The 23,122-nt window shown below is 43.7% G+C and overlaps 3 protein-coding genes across 4 annotated transcripts in view; 2 read left to right on the forward strand and 1 right to left on the reverse strand.

The window, feature by feature from the left end:
- Positions 1-217: 217 nt before the first annotated feature.
- On the reverse strand, positions 218-12,682 carry cdk8 (cyclin-dependent kinase 8). The gene is made up of 13 exons (XM_053488344.1): positions 12,238-12,682; positions 7,719-7,794; positions 7,379-7,489; positions 5,944-6,084; positions 4,914-4,971; positions 4,442-4,573; positions 3,512-3,655; positions 2,400-2,469; positions 2,113-2,185; positions 1,927-2,024; positions 1,757-1,835; positions 1,310-1,465; positions 218-1,168 (listed from the first exon to the last, which is right to left on the reverse strand). The coding sequence occupies exons 1-13, from the start codon at positions 12,363-12,365 to the stop codon at positions 1,043-1,045; spliced, it is 1,392 nt and encodes a 463-aa protein (XP_053344319.1). The 5' UTR covers positions 12,366-12,682; the 3' UTR covers positions 218-1,042.
- Positions 12,683-13,418: 736 nt separating this feature from the next.
- Positions 13,419-19,774, forward strand: rnf6 (ring finger protein (C3H2C3 type) 6). The gene is made up of 4 exons (XM_053488258.1): positions 13,419-13,490; positions 15,424-15,579; positions 15,694-15,813; positions 15,954-19,774. Exons 2-4 carry the CDS (start codon positions 15,438-15,440, stop codon positions 17,750-17,752), a joined length of 2,061 nt encoding a protein of 686 aa, XP_053344233.1. The 5' UTR covers positions 13,419-13,490; positions 15,424-15,437; the 3' UTR covers positions 17,753-19,774.
- Positions 19,775-22,091: 2,317 nt separating this feature from the next.
- atp8a2 (ATPase phospholipid transporting 8A2) overlaps positions 22,092-23,122 on the forward strand; it is a 62,203-nt gene continuing 61,172 nt past the window's right edge. For both annotated transcript variants that reach the window (XM_053487402.1, XM_053487403.1), the window contains exon 1: positions 22,092-22,280. In XM_053487402.1, coding sequence (XP_053343377.1) covers positions 22,238-22,280 — 43 coding nt within the window. In that variant the 5' untranslated portion in view covers positions 22,092-22,237. The remainder of the gene's footprint in view (positions 22,281-23,122) is intronic.

Genomic DNA, 23,122 nt, shown 5'->3' on the forward strand with positions numbered 1-23,122 from the left:
TAAACTGGTCATGAAATTAAAGTACATGTGCCGTATATCATTAAGGAGTTCATAATACAGGGATATGATTTAAAATGAAGTGATGCATCAACAACAACAAAAAAAGACTTGAGATTTAGCTAAGAAACCATGCTAAACTCTTCCAATCTTTATAAGGACCACCAAGATATAAAAGTTTACATCCACTCGCCCACACACAAAGACGAACAGGGTGAAATCCCATTTTAAACATTTCCAACTTTATTATCAGGATACTTGCTTCATGTAAAATATTTCATTACAATACAGTACAACGCATCGTCGCTTTGCTCTCCACTTATAACCGGCTCTAATCAGGCTCAGACCTGCGGCCGTCACAGCAAAAAAAAACGGAAGCCTTTTTTCTGTCCTAACGTGAAAACAAAAGCCAAAAACATTAAATTAGAACTACTAAAGTCAAGTTTCTGTTTTCTTCTGCATCCCTCTCATCCCAGTGACCATTAGTGCTGTTGTCCAGCAGGGGGCACTAGGTGCACTTGTCAGACTTCACTCAGCAGCTCCAGCACTGAGAATACACTTCCAGCAATGACTTGCGTATAAATGTGTGTTTAAGTGTATACGTGTGTGTGTGCGTGTCTGTGTGTGTTATATGCTGTCAATGCTGGCAATTAATTAGCAGCTTTAGTTCTGGAGATGCTGGGAGCTTTGCTGATTAAAGAACCCCCTCAGATTAAGCGCAGCTTTCAGTACCACTTTGTTTTTTGTTTTTGCTCTTTATCTTTTCTTTTTAATGTTTATTTATGACTTTGTGAAAGGTCACAGCGAAGAATCGGACAGATGACCCATGGCACAGACACATATTCATCGTCCGCCCTTTCGTTCTCCACCGTCGCGGAAATGTGATGCGTCGTTATGTTAGTTTGGGTCTTGGCGTTGTATCTATGGTAACGTTACACGACGAGCACCCGTAAGGAGGAGGAGTGGCCAGGGTTTCGTGCTCCGTAGCCACACCCACCTCCGGCCTCAGAACGTTCTGTCTGTCGGGCGCCGGGTGGGCATGGGCTCAGTAGCGGTGGGTCTGGTGAGAGTACTGTGGAGGCTGCTGGGAGGTAGAGGAGTATCCCATGCTGCTCTGGGGCAGTGATGTGCTTGGTCCTGGGTTCTGGTAGGCAGCATGTGGATTCGAACGCTGAAATCAGAAACATCACACGTAGGATCAGAATATTCTCACGTAGAGGTTTTCTAACAGTTGACACAAAATGTTGTGGATGTAGCAGAACTGTGCAGCTCTACCGTGGTTTGTGTATTGTGGTGTGTGTGTGTTAGTTACCTGGTAGTCTGAGGTCATGATCAGGCCGCTTGAGGTAGTGGTGGGCGGAACCACTCTCACTTTTTTGAGAGGCGGGCCTTGTGCGTGGCTGTTGTCAGGGTTACCAGTGTGGCCCGCCCCGTTGGTGTGGTTGTTCCCCTGTTGCTGCTGGTTCTTCTACAGTTACAAATGTAAAAAAAGAACACAAACGCTGACAACAGCGAAAAATCTCCACACAAACACACACATTCTATGGCATTTAAGAGAGAGAGAGAGAGAGAGAGCGCACTCAGTGCTTACTTTTTTTTTGGTTTAGGTTTAGCGATGTCTTAGAAAAAAATCATAAATCATCAATCTTAATCATAAAAGAATAAGAGAATTATAGTTGGAACTACAGATGGTGCTTTAGCTTTGAGGATATTGTCTCATAACATGGTTCAAGCCTTAAAAACGACAGAACTTCCTCACTTTATCCGCCTTGTCCTCAGGTTCCTCCTCAGTCAGGAACTCTCGCTTGGGGTACGGGATCTGGCAACCGGCAAAGACGCTGAGAGAAAAAAAAATTACGTGTAAAATTACGTTCAAGCACATGAGAAGCTGAAAAACGGTTTGAGCGTGAAGAGAGCGTCGCCACTCACTCCGAGGTGGGAAGAGGCTCCTCCAGGAAGTACGGGTCCTGCATGGCCTGTTCAGATGTGATCCGGCGGATCGGGTCCATAGTGAGCAGCTTTTGCAGCTGGAACAGAGACGAGACTCGTATCAGCGACGGAATTCATTAAGTATAACGTCATCGAGACAAATGTGGGTGAACTTTCCAAACTCACCAAGTGGAATGCTTTACTGTCGGGCTTGACTTTATGCTTTTCCATGTATTTTATGAGGCTGCAGTTAGTGTATCTGCAAGGAAAAAATAAATAAATCAGTCACAAGGAAAGAGAACGTGTGTCGCAAGTTTGTGCACGAGCTTATTGAACAACTGTCAAGCTTGTACTTGTACCGAGTTACGGTTGCTAAGCTACAATCGCTATACGTTTCTAGTTCGACGAGATTAACGACGAGATCAACGATGAGATCGTCCTCACTAGAAACTATACACAAAGCGCAGACTCACGTGTTCCTTCTGAAGTCTTTCATCAGCGTGGAGTGTTCCGGCATCTTCTTTATGTCCTCCCAGTCTTTATCTGGAAAAAAAAATTAAAGAAACAGGCAAGTGACTTCTTGTTTTCAACAAGTTAATGGGTAAATCCTCAACATCAAACTTTAATTGAGTGGCGACAGGATCACAGGCGCCTTCGGCTCTCGCATACTTGAAGGAAACAAAAATTTGGAACCCAGTGCACCACAACAAAGAGCCCATCAACCCGACCTGCTCCTCCAGTTCTCATGGGATGCGCCAGACAAACACGTTCCATGGAGGCCCCAATACGTAACGTCCTGGTGCCAGACACGCCCACACACCCCCAGAGGGCCCTGAGCTGCCACGGTGGCACAATGAGAACCCAAAACCCAGGTGGATTTGATGTTAGGGGTAAACTCTGGTGTAGAGAAAGTATGTAAGCATGGCTGTGCGGAGAGTGCGACAGAGGAGACAAACACTTTTATCACGAAAGAAACAAGTAATTTAACGCAACATCAAACTATATCAAATATAAATATTATTTTTGTCCTATATGTTTTTGCACAATATATTGATATTCATTAAATATCTAATCGGTGCTAGTTCACACTGGTGACCTTTTATTTATGTCCCGAACACGAAGCTGAGATTTCAACAGATTTCAGCAGATTTCCTAGCAACAGGGAGACTAATAAGCTGAGATTTTCTCAACTCTGTTTGAGCAACAAATCCAAACGATTCTTCAGACCAATCCCATGGTGCATGTGGTCTGTTTTGTTAAGTACGTGAAAATCGAAAAGCTGCTTAACCAAACATCTGAGCAGACAAAGGAACAACTGTAATCTGAGCACTTCTGTCATGGAGGAGGGTAAACAAACAGCGCACTTTGATGACATTGTTGTGCACCAAAACGATGATGTAATTGCTTTTATTGAGGAAATTGAACTGGATCTACACGTTCAATTGGCTGTAGCGATGAGTGACTTCTGACCACGTCTAGGTTTAAAAGATGCTAAATACATGAAAAATCAAAGACTGATGGGAGTGAGAAGCTGGAAAATATTTACAGACTGGAGTAAAAGAAATGCAGAGATGCCTCGGATTACCTGCAGGGAAGCCCATGACGTTAAAGATGCGGTCCAACTGGTCATGGTGGTACGGGTTACTGGTCTTAATGTCCTCCTGCCTGCAGTGGAAAATCGGCTCGGAGGTCAAGAGTTCTGCAAAGATGCAGCCGATCGCCCAGATATCTAAAAAACAGATAAGATTTTTAATGATTAATTACATGTAGCCCTTTTTATTAATTAAATGCTGCCTCACATTAGTTCTCACTTAAAAACCAAGAGTTTACCAACATTTAACTTCAAATTAAATTTAGCAAAAAGCTACAGGGCTGTACTGAACAGCACGTGTCTCAGTCCTTTGCTAGTTATTATTTCTAAACAAACTTATCAAATAATTCACTCCTACCACATCAGATAAAAATGTGTAAACAATTCAGAGAGCGCCACCTGTAGGATTATAAAGAAATGGTGACATTTTACCTCCTCAAGTCTCAAAACTCAACTTGACAGTGATTGAGTGGCTGCGAGCACGTGACGCTTCTAACACACGTGATCTTCGACTAATTAGCGTCTGTACAGAATCGTTTATATCTGAGGCTGATCAGCTGATAACCGGTGAAGCAAATCAAACTGAAAACCATCAGATTCTGGTCACTGGCCCATCTGTTATAAATGTTTTTTTTGGCTGCCACAGCGGACCATCCAATCCACACAACAACTTGGCACAGGTTTTTACGCCGGATACTTTTCCTGGGGCAATCCTCACATTTTATCCGAGCTTGGGACCGGCACTGCATCCAGTGGCGAGAAACCCATATGTCATGGGTTTGGCCGTTATGTCATGATACGGGAATCGCCACACACAAGAATTGTTTATTCATACCAATCAATTTCCCCACATCTCTAGTAAGACTCACAGGACTGCAAGGACCCACACTGGCCTAAAAACATAAATACACACACGTGACTCACCGATGGCTTTGGTGTAATGTCTGGCCCCCAGCAGGAGCTCCGGTGCTCGGTACCAAAAAGTAACTACCACAGGGTCCAGATCAGCTAAAGGCTTCAGTGGTGAATTAAAGAGACGGGCAAAGCCCATATCCGCTACACACACACACACACACACACACACACACATACACACACCACAAAAACCAATCAGAGAGCAAAAATGTTTTATTACATTACATATAACATTATAAACATTTTCTGCAGTCTTTCAGGCTGAATTTCAGATCATATATTAACAAATCTTTCACATGGACATGAAAAAGAAAAAAAAATCTCATTTTAAAAGCATGCGGTGGATGAAGAACGAGAAAACACTTCAGCATATGCTGTTACAGGAAACATACATGTATATATAAATGATCAAAAATAACTTCTGTAGATGTGTTATTCATACCATATACAAGGATGGAATAAGACACATGTGAGGTCGTACCTATTTTGACACGGCCTCTCTCTGGCCCCTCGCCCATTACCAAGATATTTGCGGGTTTCTGGACAGAAGGGAGGAAAAAAACGAGAGATAAGAACACACTAGCGCACACACACGAAAAGATAGAATAAAAGAACCACAGTACATTCTGGTTCTGCATCATATTTTCTCTCTCTTGCATTTCACACCCTGAATCTTTACGCCTAAAGGTCACATGACCAGACTTGAGAGTTGTGCACGTCAGTATGCGTTTAAAAGGTCACTGAAACTACCCGAAATAGCTGGTTCAAACTGGATTGTGTAAATACGTAACGTTCGCGTGTACGCCAAAGCTCGTGCTGCGGTTCACCGAAACCCATGACATCATCGGATCACTTTTTATAAGTATTACACTATTCACACTGATGAGTTAACGTTTGTGCACATGGTTACAGGGCCGCGGGAAGGAAAAAGGACCGAGGGCGATTACTGAAAAGGAGGATTATCAGGGATTCTTCGAGCATTTAAAGGTTTAAAGCAATCAAGAGAGATGACTAATCCCTACCGCCGCATCCAAAAGCTAATTACGGGCTTTTAAGAAAACAAATCTGGCTTTTAATTGATTCATAAAAAGTGTATTAAAAGATTGTGAAGGCAGACGAGTCGTTCATTAACACAGCAACAATGATGATTTCAGGTTGTGATCAAAACTAAAACTGAAAGCAGGAGGATGTTTCGTTTGCATGTATCTCAGCTCTCTTATTTAAAAAAAAAAAAGGATGTTTACTGAACTGTACTGTGTGATGTCTCATGTTTCACCGCGCATGAGTTTGTAAGATTTGTACCCGAACTGCGCTCTGCTCCCTGTTAATAACGCGGCGGGGACGAGTTTAACATTCGTTCTCCTCCTGTCAGATTGTCTGCACTGAATCATCCGTTCCATCAAAACATTTCATAACAAGAGTATAGAAACTGGCAGACTAAACTGTTCGAGAGAGATAACAGCAGGAAAGTGCGTTTGTAAGTGCACATACACACGCACACACACACTCACCAAGTCTCTGTGAAGGACCCAGTTGGCGTGCAGATAGTGGATGCCGTCCAGGATCTGGTAGAGGAGAGACTTCACCATTCCGCGCGGCAGCTGCAGAGGTTTCTTATTGGCCTTGGAGGCTCTGTGGAACTTAATGATGTGCTACACACACACACACACACACACACACACACACACACACACACACACACACAGTGAGCAAAGAGACATACGTTCATAACAGATTTTTTCCCAGGAGCTAAAATAGGAGCTGAAAAAAACATATATGGGATATAGGGGTGGAGCTAAAACCAAGCACTGGGATGTACTGGGGGTGGAGCTAAAACAAGTGCTGAGATATAAAGGTGGAGCCTAAAAAGAATTGGGATAGGGGGGTATAGCTAAAAACAAGTGTGGCATATAGGGGTGGAGCTAAAACAAGCACTGAGATATAGGGGTGGAGCTAAAACAAGCACTGAGACATAGGGGTGGAGCTAAAACAAGCACTGAGACATAGGGTTGGAGCTAAAACAAGCACTGAGACATAGGGTTGAAGCTAAAACAGAATTGGGATATGGGGTACACCTAAAAACAAGCATGGAATATTGGGTGGAGCTAAAACAGCGCTGGGATTTAGGAGTGGAGCTAAAGTCAGAGCTGGGCTGTATGGGGTGAAGGTAAAAACAAGCGCTGGAATATAGAGGCGGAGCTAATACAAGCACCTGGATATAGGGGTGGAGCTTAAAAAAACCTGTGCTGGGATATTGTGGTGGAGCTAAAACATACGCTGAGATATAGGGGTGGAGCTAAAACAAGCACTGAGATATAGAGGAGGGGCTAAACCAAGCGCTGAGATATAGAGGAGGGGCTAAACCAAGCACTGAGATATAGGGGTGGGGCTAAACCAAGCACTGAGATATAGGGGTGGGGCTAAAACAAGCACTGAGATATAGAGGAGGGGCTAAACCAAGCACTGAGATATAGGGGTGGGGCTAAAACAAGTGCTGGGATATAGGGGTGGGGCTAAAACAAGTGCTGGGATATAGGGGTGGGGCTAAAGTCAGAGCTGGGCTGTATGGGGTGAAGGTAAAAACAAGCGCTGGAATATGGAGGCGGAGCTAATACAAGCAGCTGGATATAGGGGTGGAGCTAAAAAAAAACCTGTGCTGGGATATTGTGGTGGAGCTAAAACAAACGCTGAGATATAGGAGTTGAGCTAAAACAAGAGATAAAAGTCCCAAATAAGTTTATCGCCTTTCAAAAGGGGCAAACACAAATCCAGCTATCTGCAAACACACACACACAGGCATTGCTGGGTTCTGAGCAAGCTGTGCCATGCTGTATTGTGAAAAAGTGCTCTAATCTGTGTGTGTGTGTGTGTGTGTGTGTGTGTGTGTGTGTGTGTGTGTGTGTGTGTGCGCGTGTGTATGCGCGTGTGTATATGTGTAACCATTACCCAGAGGTCATGCTCTGCGTAGTCGAAGAGAAGCCACACTTTGCGGTCCGCATGTGACAGGAAAACTTTCTGCAGTGAGATCACGTTGGGGTGCTTCAGCTCTCGTAGCAGCTGAGCACACACACACACACACACACACACACAGTGAGACAGATTCCCATTGATTTTAAAACCATGAAGACACAGAACAGACAGATTTGCTTCATTGAAAAATTATTATTCCAGGAGACTGACTCCTGATATTGCAGCGAGATATTTCCAAGCTCCTCCCCATTCTTTATCTAAATCCCGCTGCAGATTATCCTATACCGTAAACGCTCCATACACCCCAAAAACTCACCGCTATCTCTCTGCAGGCTGACATGGAGATCCCCGTGCCCTCGATCTGCTTCAGCGCGTACTCTTTATCGTCTTTCCTGTGAATAAAACACAAAGCAAGCGCGTGAGAACACTGATTAAACGAGACGCGACAGGAAATGAGGCATCTTCTTGATGCTCAGAATCCTTATACAGTGTGTGCGCTGTGAAGACAGTTCACTCGAGTAAGCATCTACAGGGAAAACATACTGCTGCGTACACACACACACTTCGCGACACAGATATTGAAAGATAGCAAAACCACAAAAACACACACACGCAGTCTGCCGGCTGTATAGCGCGGCTCCACGTTATGAATGTTCTTTTTAATGGTGTTTAACAACGACAAACATTGTAGAAACGCAAATCCTGACTGGAAACACTGTATATTATTAAATTATGATAAAAAAATTAGATTGTGACTCTTCAAGAGCAGTCTAGACATCAACTGGACACAAACCCTAGTTTGTCGAATCACATTACGGCCTGAGCACCTCCTACAGTGAGAAACCAACCAATCAGGACTGTACATTTGAACATTTTCCCACCCAACACCAGCATGCTTTCGAACCTTCTCATAGAAGCAAAGAAGGTCTGAGAGCTGAATCAGAAGATCAGCTCTTTACAGAAGTTGTTTTTGAATCAGCACTGGGAAGTCGGATCCAGTTGCTGGAGTTAGCGGCAACTTAACAAAACCAGCTTTAAACACTTAAGAGGCTTAACAAGGCTGTGGCCGCCAGGCTGTCTGGACTTTAACGAGGCAGCGCTGGACGACACGATGCGTCTTCATGCCAAAAGTCCTCAAGTGCAGGGAAGAAGAGCAGCTCCGTCTATTGGGCGGTCGGTGGAAAACCGCTAGCAATGATGAATGAAATAGGATTCAGTTACAGATTGCGATTATTTTGTGTTGCAATTCATGTCTGACAGCAATACAATAATGTTTTTTATTTATTTTTTTAAGATTAGGAGTTGCAGTTCCTCTATGATCCTACAGGTGGTGCTCTGAACTATTTACACAAAACAGGAAAATTATAGGCTAAGAACAATATCTTTAAAAAAAATTATCTTCTAGGTATCATGATAATATATTATCGAGCGATTCCCATCCGAAGTAGGTAAATCTCATTTAAGGGTATGTTCAATTCTAAACAAACTTAGTAAATAATTTTCCTGTCCTGCCTGCCAGTGTGTGAACAGTTCAAAGCACCACCTGCAGGATTACAGAAGAACTGCAACCTCGAAAGTTGGCACCTTGAATCTTAACAAATAATTTTTATAATTTTTTTATCCATTTTGCAGTTAAACATAGATTGACACTTCAGGAAGTGAACACATCATTCTTCACATAACACTAAACAAACCCGTTCGTGGTCGAACCGCAAATGCTTGTTAAATCCTTAATTGGACAATCACGTGCCAAGCCGTGTTGTCCAAGCTGGCGTGCAGATCCTTTAACATCGACGCTTACCTCAAACCCAACGTTAGCCTGAACACTCCCATGGCGTAATAAAAATACAATCTGACGACCCTGCGTCTAAACTTCTCCCCCTCGCACAGTTTTACGTCTGAGGGAGAATAAACTCGAGCTCCTATAAAGCACACGGAGAAGGAGAGACATGCCAAGCTGTTGTGGATTTATTTTATTTTTGAATAAAACACAGATGGTTTCTGTGCGTGCGGTTCTTTAGTCTGCTCATAAGGTACCAGATGCTGCCATTTTCTTTTAAACATCCTTTTTTTAGGTTAATTTAATACATTTTCAACTCATCAGCGCCAAAAAGCTCGGTCGAGAAAACATCAGACTTAACCGGTGTACAATTTGCTTTACTCTGGTGGAGAAGGACAGACTTGTCCTCCAAGATTGTAATATTTTTCACAAAAAACATTCATTTAAAAAAAAAAAAGGAGAAAAGATTCAGTTCGGTATCATGATTTTTTCATGTGGCAATTCATGTCTCGCCACATTGACTTCAAAATCTTTTTATTTTTTTATTATATTTAAATTATACTTGTTTGCATTTGAGGCGGTAAATGTTGCCGTTCTTCTATAAGCCTGCGGGTGGTGCACTCTAAACTATTCACACTTATTCAGGTAAAAGAGCATCCCAGGTAGTAGGAGCGAATGGTTTGCTAAGTTTGGTTAGAATTGTAACGAAATCTGAATAATCTGTATATGTGATATTAAATGAGGATACTTACAGACTTACAGAATCGCAAATACAAATCAAATCACCTCCTAGTTATCGTGATAATATTGTATACTTGTGATTCCCGTCCCTAATACTCATTGTGACCACTCAGCATATAGATAATAAACGTCTGAACGTTCGCCTTCGGTGAGAAGTGACTAATTTGTCCTTATGTTTCTGGAGACGTAATACAATAAAGGAACGAAGATGAAAGAGGTGAGAGACATCTCCAGAGCTTACACCTCATCTGAAGGGTCTTAAGGGTCCAATTATGAAGGTTTCTTTACACTACGACAGGTTGAAAGAGACATAGTTCTAACAGGTGAGAATAAGAAGTAACACCAAGCTAAGGCTGCATGCTATAAAATCTCTTTTTTTTTTAACTCATCACATTGTGATTATTTTTGCACACATTACAGTTGTGATTTAAACTGTGGTATGTAACTATTAAATCCATTATAATATGCATTTAATCATATTACTCGCTAAAGACGATGTTTGCCGATATTTATTCCTTTTGCAATTTAATACTTGTGCAGGTCCAGATCGTGACTTCTGTCGTGCGGTGCTACAGCTAACGCCAATAACGTAATTCTGAACAAATCTCATCTCTCAAATGATATGTGAAATCTTTTGCTACAAGTTGTTAACGACGTGCTGTGTGATACATTAATCCACATTAACCGGATTATTGGAGAGAGTCCTAGAGTGCTAGGTTAGTTCATGCTTGACTCTATTCACTCCGATCACGACACGTACAGACCCGAACCGCCTGTCCAGTACAAACCCGAATGCGTGTACGGTGACACTCCTAATCTACAGTTTATCTTGTTTGAAGGTAAAAAGTGTTACTTTGTGTGTATTTCCGATGACGTGTACAGCCGTGCTGATTTGATATCAATCCTAAAACAGGGGGAAAAATTAAATCTTTTAGAATAAACTGTAAAGTTTAATCTGAAGTGACATTTTTATGTCATGAAAGACACACTGCCAGTTAACTCCCCCTTTTTAAAGAAGTGTTTTTGGGATTATTCCCTATAGACAGTGCTTTTATTATTTTGTGCACAGCTTAGATAACCGAGATTGCTAGACATTTACAAGTCATTTACTTTTTTATAAAGTAAAGATTTTTTTACTTATTTTACTGTGCTGAAAATGCACTGATTAAACAACGTACCAAACCGATACACCTTAAAACATATATTTGGGGTTTCCAATCAAACCAGGCCTTTTGATTTGAGCAGAATACCAGTTATAAGAGTTAATACTCTATTAATTTCTCTATATAAACCCTTGCTACACTAATGCACTTATCCCAGCATTTCAATAGTGCTTGGATACTTTTAAGTTTTATCAGTACGCTGGAGCCGTGATCAGACCGCCTGCTTAACATCTGAAACACTGGCCTCCCAGGAACTCCTACAATGGGAAAGGCTTATAGGGCGAGATTAGGACTGTACGGTGGATGCGGTGATAACTTCCAGCCGAGTTCTTGTAATGTGCAAGTGGTGCTGGTGAATGATAGTGTGTGCAGTTCCGACAGACACATGCGTCTCTATTTTTCTGAAAATTGACAAATTATCTGTCGATTTGCAATCCGTTGAGCGTTCCACTCGCTGGACGTTCACGGGGACAACTGCAGCGTGCTTGAGCCACCTCGACCGGGATCGTCATTCACGGATACACGTCCGTCTTTAAAAACCTTCGAACCTTTTACTGCGGCTAGGAGTCTGGCTTTAGGCCACGCCCACTTCAGGGTTTAAACCCGAATACAGACAGAGATACAGACCCCTAGCAGCGGAAGGGATTGTGTTTGTTTGTGGTATTTAAAGACATTTTGATAAACATTTAGTGCTGAAATAAGTTTCTGAAACAAAAGTGTTTTAGTTTTGATTATTAAATCCAATCAACTGCTTTTTGTTTTTTTATCTGTTACATTCTTTTCAATATTGCACACACACACACACACCATGATATCATCCTATTGTTGTTATTTTTTGTGGATGCATTATTAGATAAAGTATTGGCACCCGTTAGAGAAGCAGGGTTTGAACAGGACAAGCTTACAGACACCACAGAATTTATCAGATCAGCCTGGATGTGAGAGCTCCAGGGTGGACATGTCTCACGTCATATAAAGACGTCTAAATAGAAAACAAAAAAACGTAGCAGAAAAAAAATACACGCGCGCGCGGACACGTACGCAATGTCACGCGGTTGCCCGGGTCTGTAGGTGCAGTAAAGCCCTCTGTGACCGAGGGTGAGAGCAGGATGATGATTGTTTAGGCACGAAGGCCTCGCGGTGAAACTCACCCGTCTTTTCTCTTCGCCTTGTACACATGCCCGTAGGTCCCCCGGCCCACTTTACACCCCTCATACTCGAACAGGTCCTCCACACGCTCCCTCGCTCCGGTCAGTTTCACTTTGAAATCATAGTCCATTTTCACCGCAGCTGGTTTCTGTTGTCTTTCTTCCCTTTAAAGCGCCGCTAACAGGGAGGCAACTTTACTCCAAACCCCGCTGACACTAACGAGTTGCCTTCCCTCCCCGCGTCGCCGTTAATCCTGCTTAAACTCCCACATTTAACCTTTCGCGACGTGCAGATGACAACCAGTTGTTGTTGTTTTAAACCGCACAGAGCGCTCGGTGTTTTTCGCGTTTGCGAGCCGACTTTGCTATTTTTCCCCCCCTACAACTGCGCTTCCCAGCCGGTATCTCACTGGGGAGAGCAGCGCGTCGGCATACGGCACTGTCGCAAAAGCGTCGTAAAAGCCGCTAATTGAGAGCGATCGGGCTTTGTGGTGCACCACGTGGATTTCTTTTTAACTCACTACCTGTGGAAAATTAGTTGTTTTTTTTGAAAAACTTTGAAATTCCAAAAAGTCCACACATCCCCGTTTTGTATTAAAGTACTTTCTACAAACACCCACTGTTACATAATAATATAAACATACCTTTATTGTGCTAAAAATGCCTTTAGTCTTGGGGTGATAAGGGAAAAAGTACAATTAATAAGAAACTCAGACATACAGTATGAGCTAAACTCCCTCAAAAAGAGACATGATAGGAAGAAGAATAAAAAATGACATATTTAGAGGAAACTTCTACTACACATTTCTGGTTAAACTTAATTCGAGTTTTTTTAAGGCCATGGAAAACAACTGTTGCAGTGTGTATAAATTTTTGCCCCCCTCTGTATGTACATATATAAGAAGTAATCCCAGATAAAATGACGCAATTTACAAATAGGAACGCGTTTTCGTCCCAAGCATGTTACCCAGTCGGTCATGTATTTGTGTAGCACCATCAGTCCCATCTTAGTCGCTTTATTTCCCCACCTGTATTCCGAATAAGCCCGCCTCCCGCTCTAGGATTGGTCTAATTGCTCTCCATATTAACGAATCATGAGGCAGAATTGGGCAACCCTAGGCCGTCTAGCCAATCACCGTGTAGAAGGCGCGATTTGTTGTAATACAGGTGGAAGAAAAAGATAACGCACCTAGGCTACATTTGTAATCAGAGCGAAGAGGAAAGAGCACCCGTCCGTGTTATAGCTGCTGTTTCAGGTACGTTTTGGCTGTGTCATCGCAGCTTGTCCTGAGCGCACATAGCTTCGGTGTTAATGATGCGTTTCGTTAGGTTTGTTCACTAACGATAGTATTTTGAATGTCGGCTAAACAATTGTCAAACGGCTGTTTTTCTGGAGCTAGCCCGTTAGCTTCGTGGATGTCTTCTCGACATCGAATGAACTCGTATACGAAAATGACAGCTCGTTTTTCCTTCTCGTTATCGCTCCTGAAGTGTTACTATGGCGACATGTTAGACTGTGATTTTCGCAGCGTTTTAGAGGCAGCACGGCGCTGCTTCATTGTGTCTCGGTTTCAGTGCTAGCCTTACACGGTGCCCGACGTTTTCTTTGTCATGGCCCGCCCAATGCTGGCGCAGATTGGTGACTTCGCGTGTCAGTCATGTTTTCTCGTCCTCTGATTGGTCAACGGGTTGACGGCGTCAGTTTAGTGCTCCGCTAGCTTTGCATTCTTCACCATGGCCTGCTGGAACTCTGGATTCTTCCTGAACAATAACGGCGATTAAGAAGGTTTATTTCAGTTTTCTTTGTACGTACTATTGTGGTAGTCTGAACTGAAACGCTTCGGATTTACGGGATCACTATATTCATGGTGTAGATTTTGAGGTCTCTAATGACTTAGGACTGAGTGGAATTAACATCGAAGCATAACATCACCCTGTTTGTCATATATTTTTTTTGTCGTTGGGTTAGAAATCTTAATCATTTTAACCTTTTCCAGCCTTTATCACTTCCCACGACATGCCACTCATAACCTGGTTTCCTCCTCACATTCCACATTCACTTACAATACTTCTTAAAACCGCAAACCCAGTATTTAAATCCTGCCACACCGCCATGTTAGCCTTCATTCAGCTATCTCTGTTCAGGGGAAAGTAGCGAGCACGTTCCAGAAGTCTCCCGGTGACGTCATGAAACATCACTTACATATTCATTGCACCGTTATGCAGGTCATTTGCATAATAAAATGCGTTGCATGAAGAAGGAGGGGTTATGAGAACATAAGCAAAGAGCAAGAGTCTCTGTTCTGTGGTTTAATCAAATAAGAAAATGGATTAAAGTGTGAAAGAGGTTGTCTTTAGTTGCTGGCTTTTTATTAAAAATCACCAAGAACCAAGAGAGATTAATAGGAAGAACAAATAAGTCTGTGGGCGGAGCAAACAGCAGTGGTTAGTGTGATGGGTCATTGGAAACAATTCTAATCAGGGCTGATCAGTGATTAGTTGGTATGGATGTTGATGGGGTGTTGGGGAGGATGCTGATCACTGACTGGCTGTTGGGAACAGTTCTGATCACTGACTGGCTGTTGCGAACAGTTCTGATCACTGACTGGCTGTTGGGAACAGTTCTGATCACTGACTGGCTGTTGGGAACAGTTCTGATCAGTGATTGTTTTGTTTGTTTATTTCTTCTTGTTTTACCGCCATCTTCTGGTCTCGATCTCCCCATCTCCATTTTCTAAAATACTTTTCACAGTGTACTCATCCCTTTCAAATTTCCATTGCTCCTATTCCCCTAAAGGAGAGAGCTTCTCTTTATCCCTTTTCACTATGTTTACCACTCGCAGAAGGTGAAGGTAATGCAACTTATTGGATGCCAACTACCGCGAAACAAGAAAAACAAACGAAGGAACTAAGCAATCAGCGATGAGCATCGATTGATCATAGAGAACAGTGCTAATTACTGATTAGCTGTTGAGAACAATGCTGGTCAGTGATTGGTCATCATAATCCTGCTGGTTATTGAGTGGTCATCAAGAACATTGCTGGTCAGTGATTGGTCTTTAGGAACAGCACTGATCAGCGATCAACGATCACTCCACGAAATGTATCTTCCTGCTATGTAATTATGTCCATGTGCTAGCAGTATGTGCTAACACTTTACCCTTTTACCCGTGTGCTCACGGAAAACAGCGGTTTCCGTGGTGATGGACCCTCCCGGCGGGCGAGACGAGCGTCGTCGTCAGGCCGAGCGTCTTCGGCGGGAGGAGGCGTACTACCACTTCATCAACGAGTTAAGCGAGGAAGAGTATCGGCTCATGAGAGACAGCAATCTATTGGGCACACCAGGTGATTAAACACACACAAACACATTACAGGGTCCTCATCATGATGCTAATCCCAGCACTTTGCTGATATGTTTGTTAAATTGCTGATTAACTCTCTCTCTCGGTTTCTATGTAGGTGAAGTAACAGCTGAAGAGCTGAGACAGCGTCTGGACGGAGCGAAGGAGCGTGTGTCCTCACAGCCTCGCGCTGAACCACGTCCGCAGAACAGTGAGGCAGGACAGGAGGGCAGCAGCGGTGAGTTACGCTGTTCACAGCAGCAGCGCTGACCTTTAGCTCACGTGATGTTTAGTTCTTGTGTATTCTGTAAAAAAGAATTAATAATAATAATATGAAACAACCCTGACCAGACGCCGTTCCGTGCGCTTGTGTTGCAGCTGCCGCTGAGCCTGGTGCCGAGAGCACTAACGGAGACTCGCTGCTGGAGTGGCTCAACACGTTCCGGCGCACAGGCAACGCCACTCGCAGCGGCCAGAGCGGCAACCAGACGTGGCGCGCCGTCAGTCGCACCAATCCGAACAGTGGCGAGTTTCGCTTCAGCCTGGAGATCAACATCAATCACGAGCAGCCCGAGCCGGGCGAACATAGCGACGCCTCAGATGCCATCGAACTTCCTGTCTCGCAGCGAGCCTCTGCGACTATACGTACCCCGCCGAGGCCCGCGCCCTATTTCACGCAGCACCCTGCGCCTTATCCTACAACCAGGCCCACCCTGGGGAGGCGTGCTCAAGCCCGGCGCACTCGCAGTAGCACCACGCCACCCATAACCCCGCCTCTCATTTCTCAGGCGCCGTATACAAGTTTAAGAAGGAGCCTTGCTTTGTCTCAGCCAGCACCGCTTCCCCCACCTCCTCCTCCCCCACCTCCTCCTCCTCCTCCTCCTCCCCCTCCTTCACAGACCATGTCTACGTCCCTGCCTCAGGAGCAGGACAGTACTAACAGCGTGCAGGGTCAAGTACAGCCGCACCCTCCTTCGCTTGGCAACGAGGAGGAGCAGGAAGCTAACGATGCTCCAGACTGTCCGGAAGCTGCTTCTCAGTCCGGTGCGCAGGGGGCGCCAGCCGGCCGTGAGGCTCGGAGAACTCGTTCACGTGGCCGGGTCCGCCGGATAGCTCTGTCCCGGTCCTCACGTCGTAGCCGCTCTCCTTTGGATAGGAACCCCGCCCGAAGCTCCAGCCCCACCCCTAGCAATAGTGCTCCCGCCATAGAGTCCACCGGAAACACTGCAGCTGTAGAGATGGTGGAAATTCCAGCTGAGTCGGCAGCACCGGTGGAATCTGCCCCCGAGGCGAGTACTGAGGAGGGCGAAACGCCTGCCTCGGGCTCAGCGGGAGGCGTTCGCCGACACCCCACCATCATGTTGGATTTACAGGTGCGCAGAATCCGACCAGGCGAAAACCGAGACCGGGATAGCATCGCTAGCCGCACGCGGTCTCGTGCCCGTGCTGCTGAAAATACGGTCACCTTTGAGAGCGACAGTGGAGGCTTCAGACGGACCATCTCGCGCTCGGAACGCGCCGGAATCCGCACCTACGTGAGCACTATCCGCATCCCTCTGCGCCGCATCTCAGAGACGGGTTTGGGCGAGCCGAGCTCCACGGCGCTGCGCTCCATCCTGCGGCAGATCATGACCGGCTTCGGAGAGCTCAGCTCTTTAATGGAGACCGAGGCCGACCCGGAAAGCTCCACCCCTGGACAGAACGCGGGCACCAACACGGCTGCTCAGACACAGCGTGCGCAGGGGAGCGAATCCACGACGGGGAACGCCGTGCCTGATTCGGGGCGAGAGAGCGGAGTAGTCGGTGGGGCCGGCCAGGCGCGGGTGGGCACCAATGGAAGGGACACGAATAACCTTGTGGAGAACGGCACCTTGCCCATCCTGCGGCTGGCGCACTTCTTCTTGCTGAATGACGAGGAGGACGACGAGCATCCGCGCGGTCTCACCAAAGAGCAGATCGACAATCTAGCCACGCGCACCTACGGCCAGGCGAGCCTGGAGGGCGAGCAGGGGCGCGCGTGCAGCGTGTGCATCAACGAGTATGCGCAGGGCAACAAGCTGCGCAGCCTCCCCTGCGCACACGAGTTCCACATCCACTGCATCGACCGCTGGCTCTCAGAGAACAACACGTGTCCCATCTGCAGGCAGCCCATTCTGTCCAGTAGCCATCAGGACTGACTCGGTCCCTCCCTCGCTCCTGTACATAGCGCTCCAGCCGTATCACATCCGGTTCCTCATCGACTCTCACCGTATCCCGCTGTAGGTTAGAACCGAAAGAAAGAAACCACACAGAGAATTAACAAAGCTTTATTTTTTTAGACTTGTTTTTTTTGTTTGTTTTCTTTTTTTTTCCCCGCTGCATACTTCCCTCCATCCTGCTTCAGGGTTCCGTTACACAACAGATACTAACTGTGATGAATCAGTGTTAGCAAAAGCTAATTTTCAGCATTTCACAAAAAAGAAAAAAAAAAAGGATTTTATAGTTCGATCTGTACATGCCAGACTCTGTAAATATATGAATGCCTGTGCTTTTTTTTTTCTTTTCTTTTGTGAAAGTTTTACATGAAGACACAGTATAGAGACATGCGTAAGATAAGCTCCTTTTTAAGTTTTAGTTTTTTGTTTTTTTTTTAACTCCACTTTTAAGCCTCTTTTAAGACGCTTTTAGCTTGGCGTCAGTCAAGGTGCGGGGGCTCGCACCTCGCTCGGATTGATTCTGATCGAATTTGTGATTTTATCAACTATAGAAACTAAAACGGCAACGAGTCACTTAACACTACATGCTACGAAACGATACGGACTGGATTTTTTTTTTTCCCGCTTATCGTTGCTATAACAGTTTACAATGTCGGTTATTTAAAAATAATATTCGCTGTGCATCATCACGTGCATGTGTCATTTTAAATTGTTTTTCTCTCCGCACATCCGCGTGTAAAGTAAAGTACAAGGCGTCATTTTAATGAATGACAGATAATCAGTTCGTTATTCTTCTTAAAGCACTTGGAGGAGGATATTTAGGATAAAGTGTTTCGCCTGAAACAGGCCAAATTTTAAACATAAAAAAATAAATTGCAATGAATAAAAAAAAAAAAAAAGAGTTAATAATTTAAGTCCACGTTTAACTTTTGCCCAAATGTTGAGATGCTCTTTTTCACCTCGCCTTTTTTTTAAGCTACACGACATTGTCTTTTAGGACTTTTTTTCTCCTCCTCAAAATGTTTCCCCTCCCATGTCCGTTCATCGGAGAACAGACAGCTTCGTTATTAGAAGTATGAACTGACCGCTGCTTAGAATTCTCTCCAAGCGTTTAAATTCTTAATGAAGGTGATGATAATTCTGAATTATTGTCTCTTTATATCTACAAAGCGCTTAAAGGGCATCTGATGATAACGCTGAGCTCGTCCTGGTTGCGTTCTCATCCTCTGTGCATGAACAACACTGTAATATACACACACATTTTTTCTCTCTCACGCACACATCACAGCCCCGTGCCCTTCTGATCAGACGAATCGGTACGCCTCTTAACAAACCTTTACATTATGCCTCAGTGTCTCGTCGAAAGGAAACAGTAGGAAAAAAAACTGTTTCCTAACATTTTCTTTCCAGATGTAGTGTATTATGCTTATCTTTTGAGTGTATGTTGCAAAGGAATTCCCTGCGAGAGTGTGTGTGTGTGTGTGTGGGGTATGTATGAAATTGCGAATATGCTAGTGGTCATCCCTCCGAGAGTTTCGACGGTTCTTTGGCCACCAAAAATCCAGAATGATTTATTTAGTTCTTATTTAATAAGGTAAGAAATGACCTCGAGATATGAATATGTATTATGTTCTAATGTGATGCTAAAACAGTTACGGATATGTATTCTGTTACTATGTAATAAAACGAGCAAATGAGTTTTCTCTTCCGCTCCTTCAAAAGTAAACAAGGTTTGATTGTATTGTATCATAATGCATTTGTTCTTCTGTAGGAATGATTTTGGGGCTCGTACCGGCAAAACAGCGGGTGACGACACACACACGCGCACACTCCTGGCGTGATTCCCAGATGAAATGAATAAGATAATCCAATCTTGTCACATTTTTCTTAATAATATGATGTTGCAATACATGTTCAGCTGCTCAAAGAGTTAAAACAAATACTTCAGTCTATGAAGTTAAAGTCCACACATAATCATTTCATGTTTTTTACAAATCTTATCAAATGCACCTTTAACTTGTTCAATAACTGAAAAAAAAAAAACATACCAAAATTGTGGTTTGATCTTTTAGAAAAGCTAGGAAAAAAAAAAAAAAAGATTTGTACCAAGGTGGCACGTTGGCCTTGTAAGGTAGGAGGGGGTAATCCGGTTTCCTCCCACACCCCAAAGACGTGCAGAGCCAGATAATTATTCCAAATTTACTGTTGAGTACTGAGTTGTACCTTGGGATAAATTTCAGGCCTCCAATGACCCTGTACAGGACAAAATGTAGAAAATAAGTGAGTATGACTTTTTGGTACCAAAAAATAAATATGATACTGGTAATAAATAACAGTACAGTTTCCTTGTCAAAATAATTTCTACTATAATTTTTGCCCTCATTGTGTAATTTTTAAACTACTGTAGACTGATTTAAAGCTTTAATTATGTCTTGTTTTTGTCTTCTATTTTAATTATTAATGTAATTACTACAATGACTTTAGTAAAATCAAATTAAGTACTAAAAGTTTACAGTTTTAAAAAGGTCTGTAATATGATGCTCCGAATTTAATTAAAATGCACATGCAGAGATGTGAAAAAAATAGTAATAAAGTAATGTAAAAACAATGTAATTAACCCTAATTATCCAGGTGTCCAGATACAGAGGCATGTTAAAGGTTTACTTTTTGCAAAAAAAAAAAAATAATTGGTTTCTTGATTTTTATTTTTATTTATGCACCCCAGAAAATATTAATCAAGGAGGTGTGGGGTTGTTTACACACTATTTGGATTAAAGTATTTGGCCAAATCTGCAATGACTTTGCATCAATATGGAGTTGGTTCCCCTTTTGCAGCTATAACAACTTCCACTCTTCCTGGAAGGCTGTACACAAGATTTTTGAGTATTTTTGTGGGAATTTGTGCCCATTTATTCTTCAGAGCATTTATAAGGTCAGGTGCTGATGTTCGTCAAGAAGGCCTGGCTTGCGATCTCCGTTCCAGTTCATCCCAAAGGTACTCGATGGGGTTGAGGTCACAGGGATCTGTGCTTGGGCCGGTCAAGTACTTCCACACCGAACTGATCAAACCATGTCCTGGCATTGTGCACTGGAGGACAGTCATGTTGGAATGGAAGGGCCTTCCCCAAACAAGATGTTTTGGTCTGCTGAAGCATTAAGAATACGCTTCACACGGGATAAGGCGCCTGATTAAAACACCTGAATTTGATTATTAACAGGTTAGGCCAAATATAATTAGGGACCGTGGAAGCCAATAGAGATTAACATTGTATTTATTTTTATTTTGCGACTTTGGTCGACATTCACACACTCATTCACACTAGGGGCAATGTGTGAATGCCATTTAACCTAATCTGCATGTCTTTGGACGGTGGGGGAAAACCACCAAGCACAGAGAGAACAGTCACACAGAGTGGAGTTGGGATGAACCCAGGACCCTGGAGGTGCAAGGTGACAGTGCTAATCACTACATCACAGTGCCATCATATACAGTATATTATACACTATTAAACATGGTATTAATCCTAAAAATGTGTCTAGATGAAAAAGTGAATTTTGAGATCAAATCATATAACACCATAATACTTAATGCTTCTTATCTCCAGATCTATACACATTTGCATACATATGCATACGCATTTATATTTTTACCAGATAAAAAGAAACACATTTGCTAAATACAATTTCATGACCTTTTATGTCTGTATATGTCCGCAACTTTTTAGAATTCAAATCTTTTAATGATCTTAACTGTCATTCAGATGAAACTTGGCCAATTTAGATTTCACATGAAAAGACACAAATCTGAAAAAGTGTATTATACTAAAACGCAATATCATGATATTGCAACATGAATTTGACATGGTTATGGACACTACAGACTATTTTTTTTATTTATTTTTTACTTTTTAAGCTTTTACCAAAATCAATCTAAGCAACAATTTTTATGTCATATGCTTCTTGAAATAAGAAATATGTATATTTGCATTTCAAATATACAAGGAACTTCAGTAGCTTCTCTGGCGCACACATTATATGTATAACATAAAGAAAAATAATATTTTATTTTAAAAATATTTTATTTTATTATACTAGTTTGGCCATATACACACTATATGTCAGCTAATAACATTTATACCCACTTCAGGAAAGATACGACTTGTGTGTGTATATATATTATACAGTAAATATCGTGTCTGTGACTCTATAAGTGGGCGGAGGTAAAGAGACGACACGGCAGCGCGCGCATGTGGAGAGAGCATCAGCAGCGTGCGGGATGCGCGCTCCCGCTCTAATGCGCGCCGCCGATCCCTGGATGACCTAACGCTTGTGCCGACGCTCCATCTGTCGGAGCGCAGAGCGCGGCCCCGTGTGCAGTCCGCTCGCCCCCTGAGCTGGGCTCCTGATCCTCGGATATGCGCTCTCTGCTCTCGGTGCGCTCGGACGCCCGACACTCGCAGCCGCAGGATGTACTTTAACCGGCGATCGAAGAAGATCCACAGCGAGGGAGGTAAGAGAGGCAGACAGGCGCGCGATCAGGCGCGCGAGCAGTATTCGATTATAGCGGGGCTTTCTGTTTGTTTGTTTGTTTGTTTGAGTTGTTTTTGCGTGATAAGGCTCATCCCGGTTGAAGGCTGCAGATTTGCGCAGCGCGTCGGCGGATGAAAATGGAGGCGAGCGCGTGAGACGGATGCGCCGCGGGGCCTGTCACCGAGCACGACTAACGCACGGGCCTGTTCAGTGACGGGTCTCATCGCTGTGCACGAGCTCCACGGCTTAAACACACGGGTTGCCCCGGTGATGTCTCGGTCGGTACACTCGTCCTTGCGCACTTACGACTCATGCGCCTGCATTCAGCGGTTAGAACATCTATGTACAAGATATTAGAGCATTAATAACACAATAAAGGAATAAAAATACATTGGTACTAAACTCACTCACTCACTCACTCATCGCCTAGACTGCTTTATCCTGTATACAGGGTCACCTGGGCCTGGAGACTATTCCAGGACTTATGAGGCGGGGTACACCATGAACACCTCACATGCTCATTCACACACTACAGGCAATCTGGGCAAGGCAATTAGACTAATCTGCATGTCTCTGGAAAAACAGAGTACCCAGAGGAAACCCACCAAGCACCGTAAGAACATGTTAACTCCATGCACACAGACCCCAAGATGGGACTCAAACCCTAACCCTGGGGGTGCGAGGCGACAGTGCCACCCTGGTACTAAAATGTATATTTCATTTTAACAGGGTTTGTAGCTTACTAGGGTTAAGGGTTAATCTTTTGTACCTTAAATGTCCATTTTTAAACAGTATCTCTCATGTACCTTTAGTTATCTTTTG

This window comes from Clarias gariepinus, chromosome 26 (genome assembly GCF_024256425.1).
Source record: "Clarias gariepinus isolate MV-2021 ecotype Netherlands chromosome 26, CGAR_prim_01v2, whole genome shotgun sequence".
NCBI lineage: Eukaryota > Metazoa > Chordata > Actinopteri > Siluriformes > Clariidae > Clarias > Clarias gariepinus.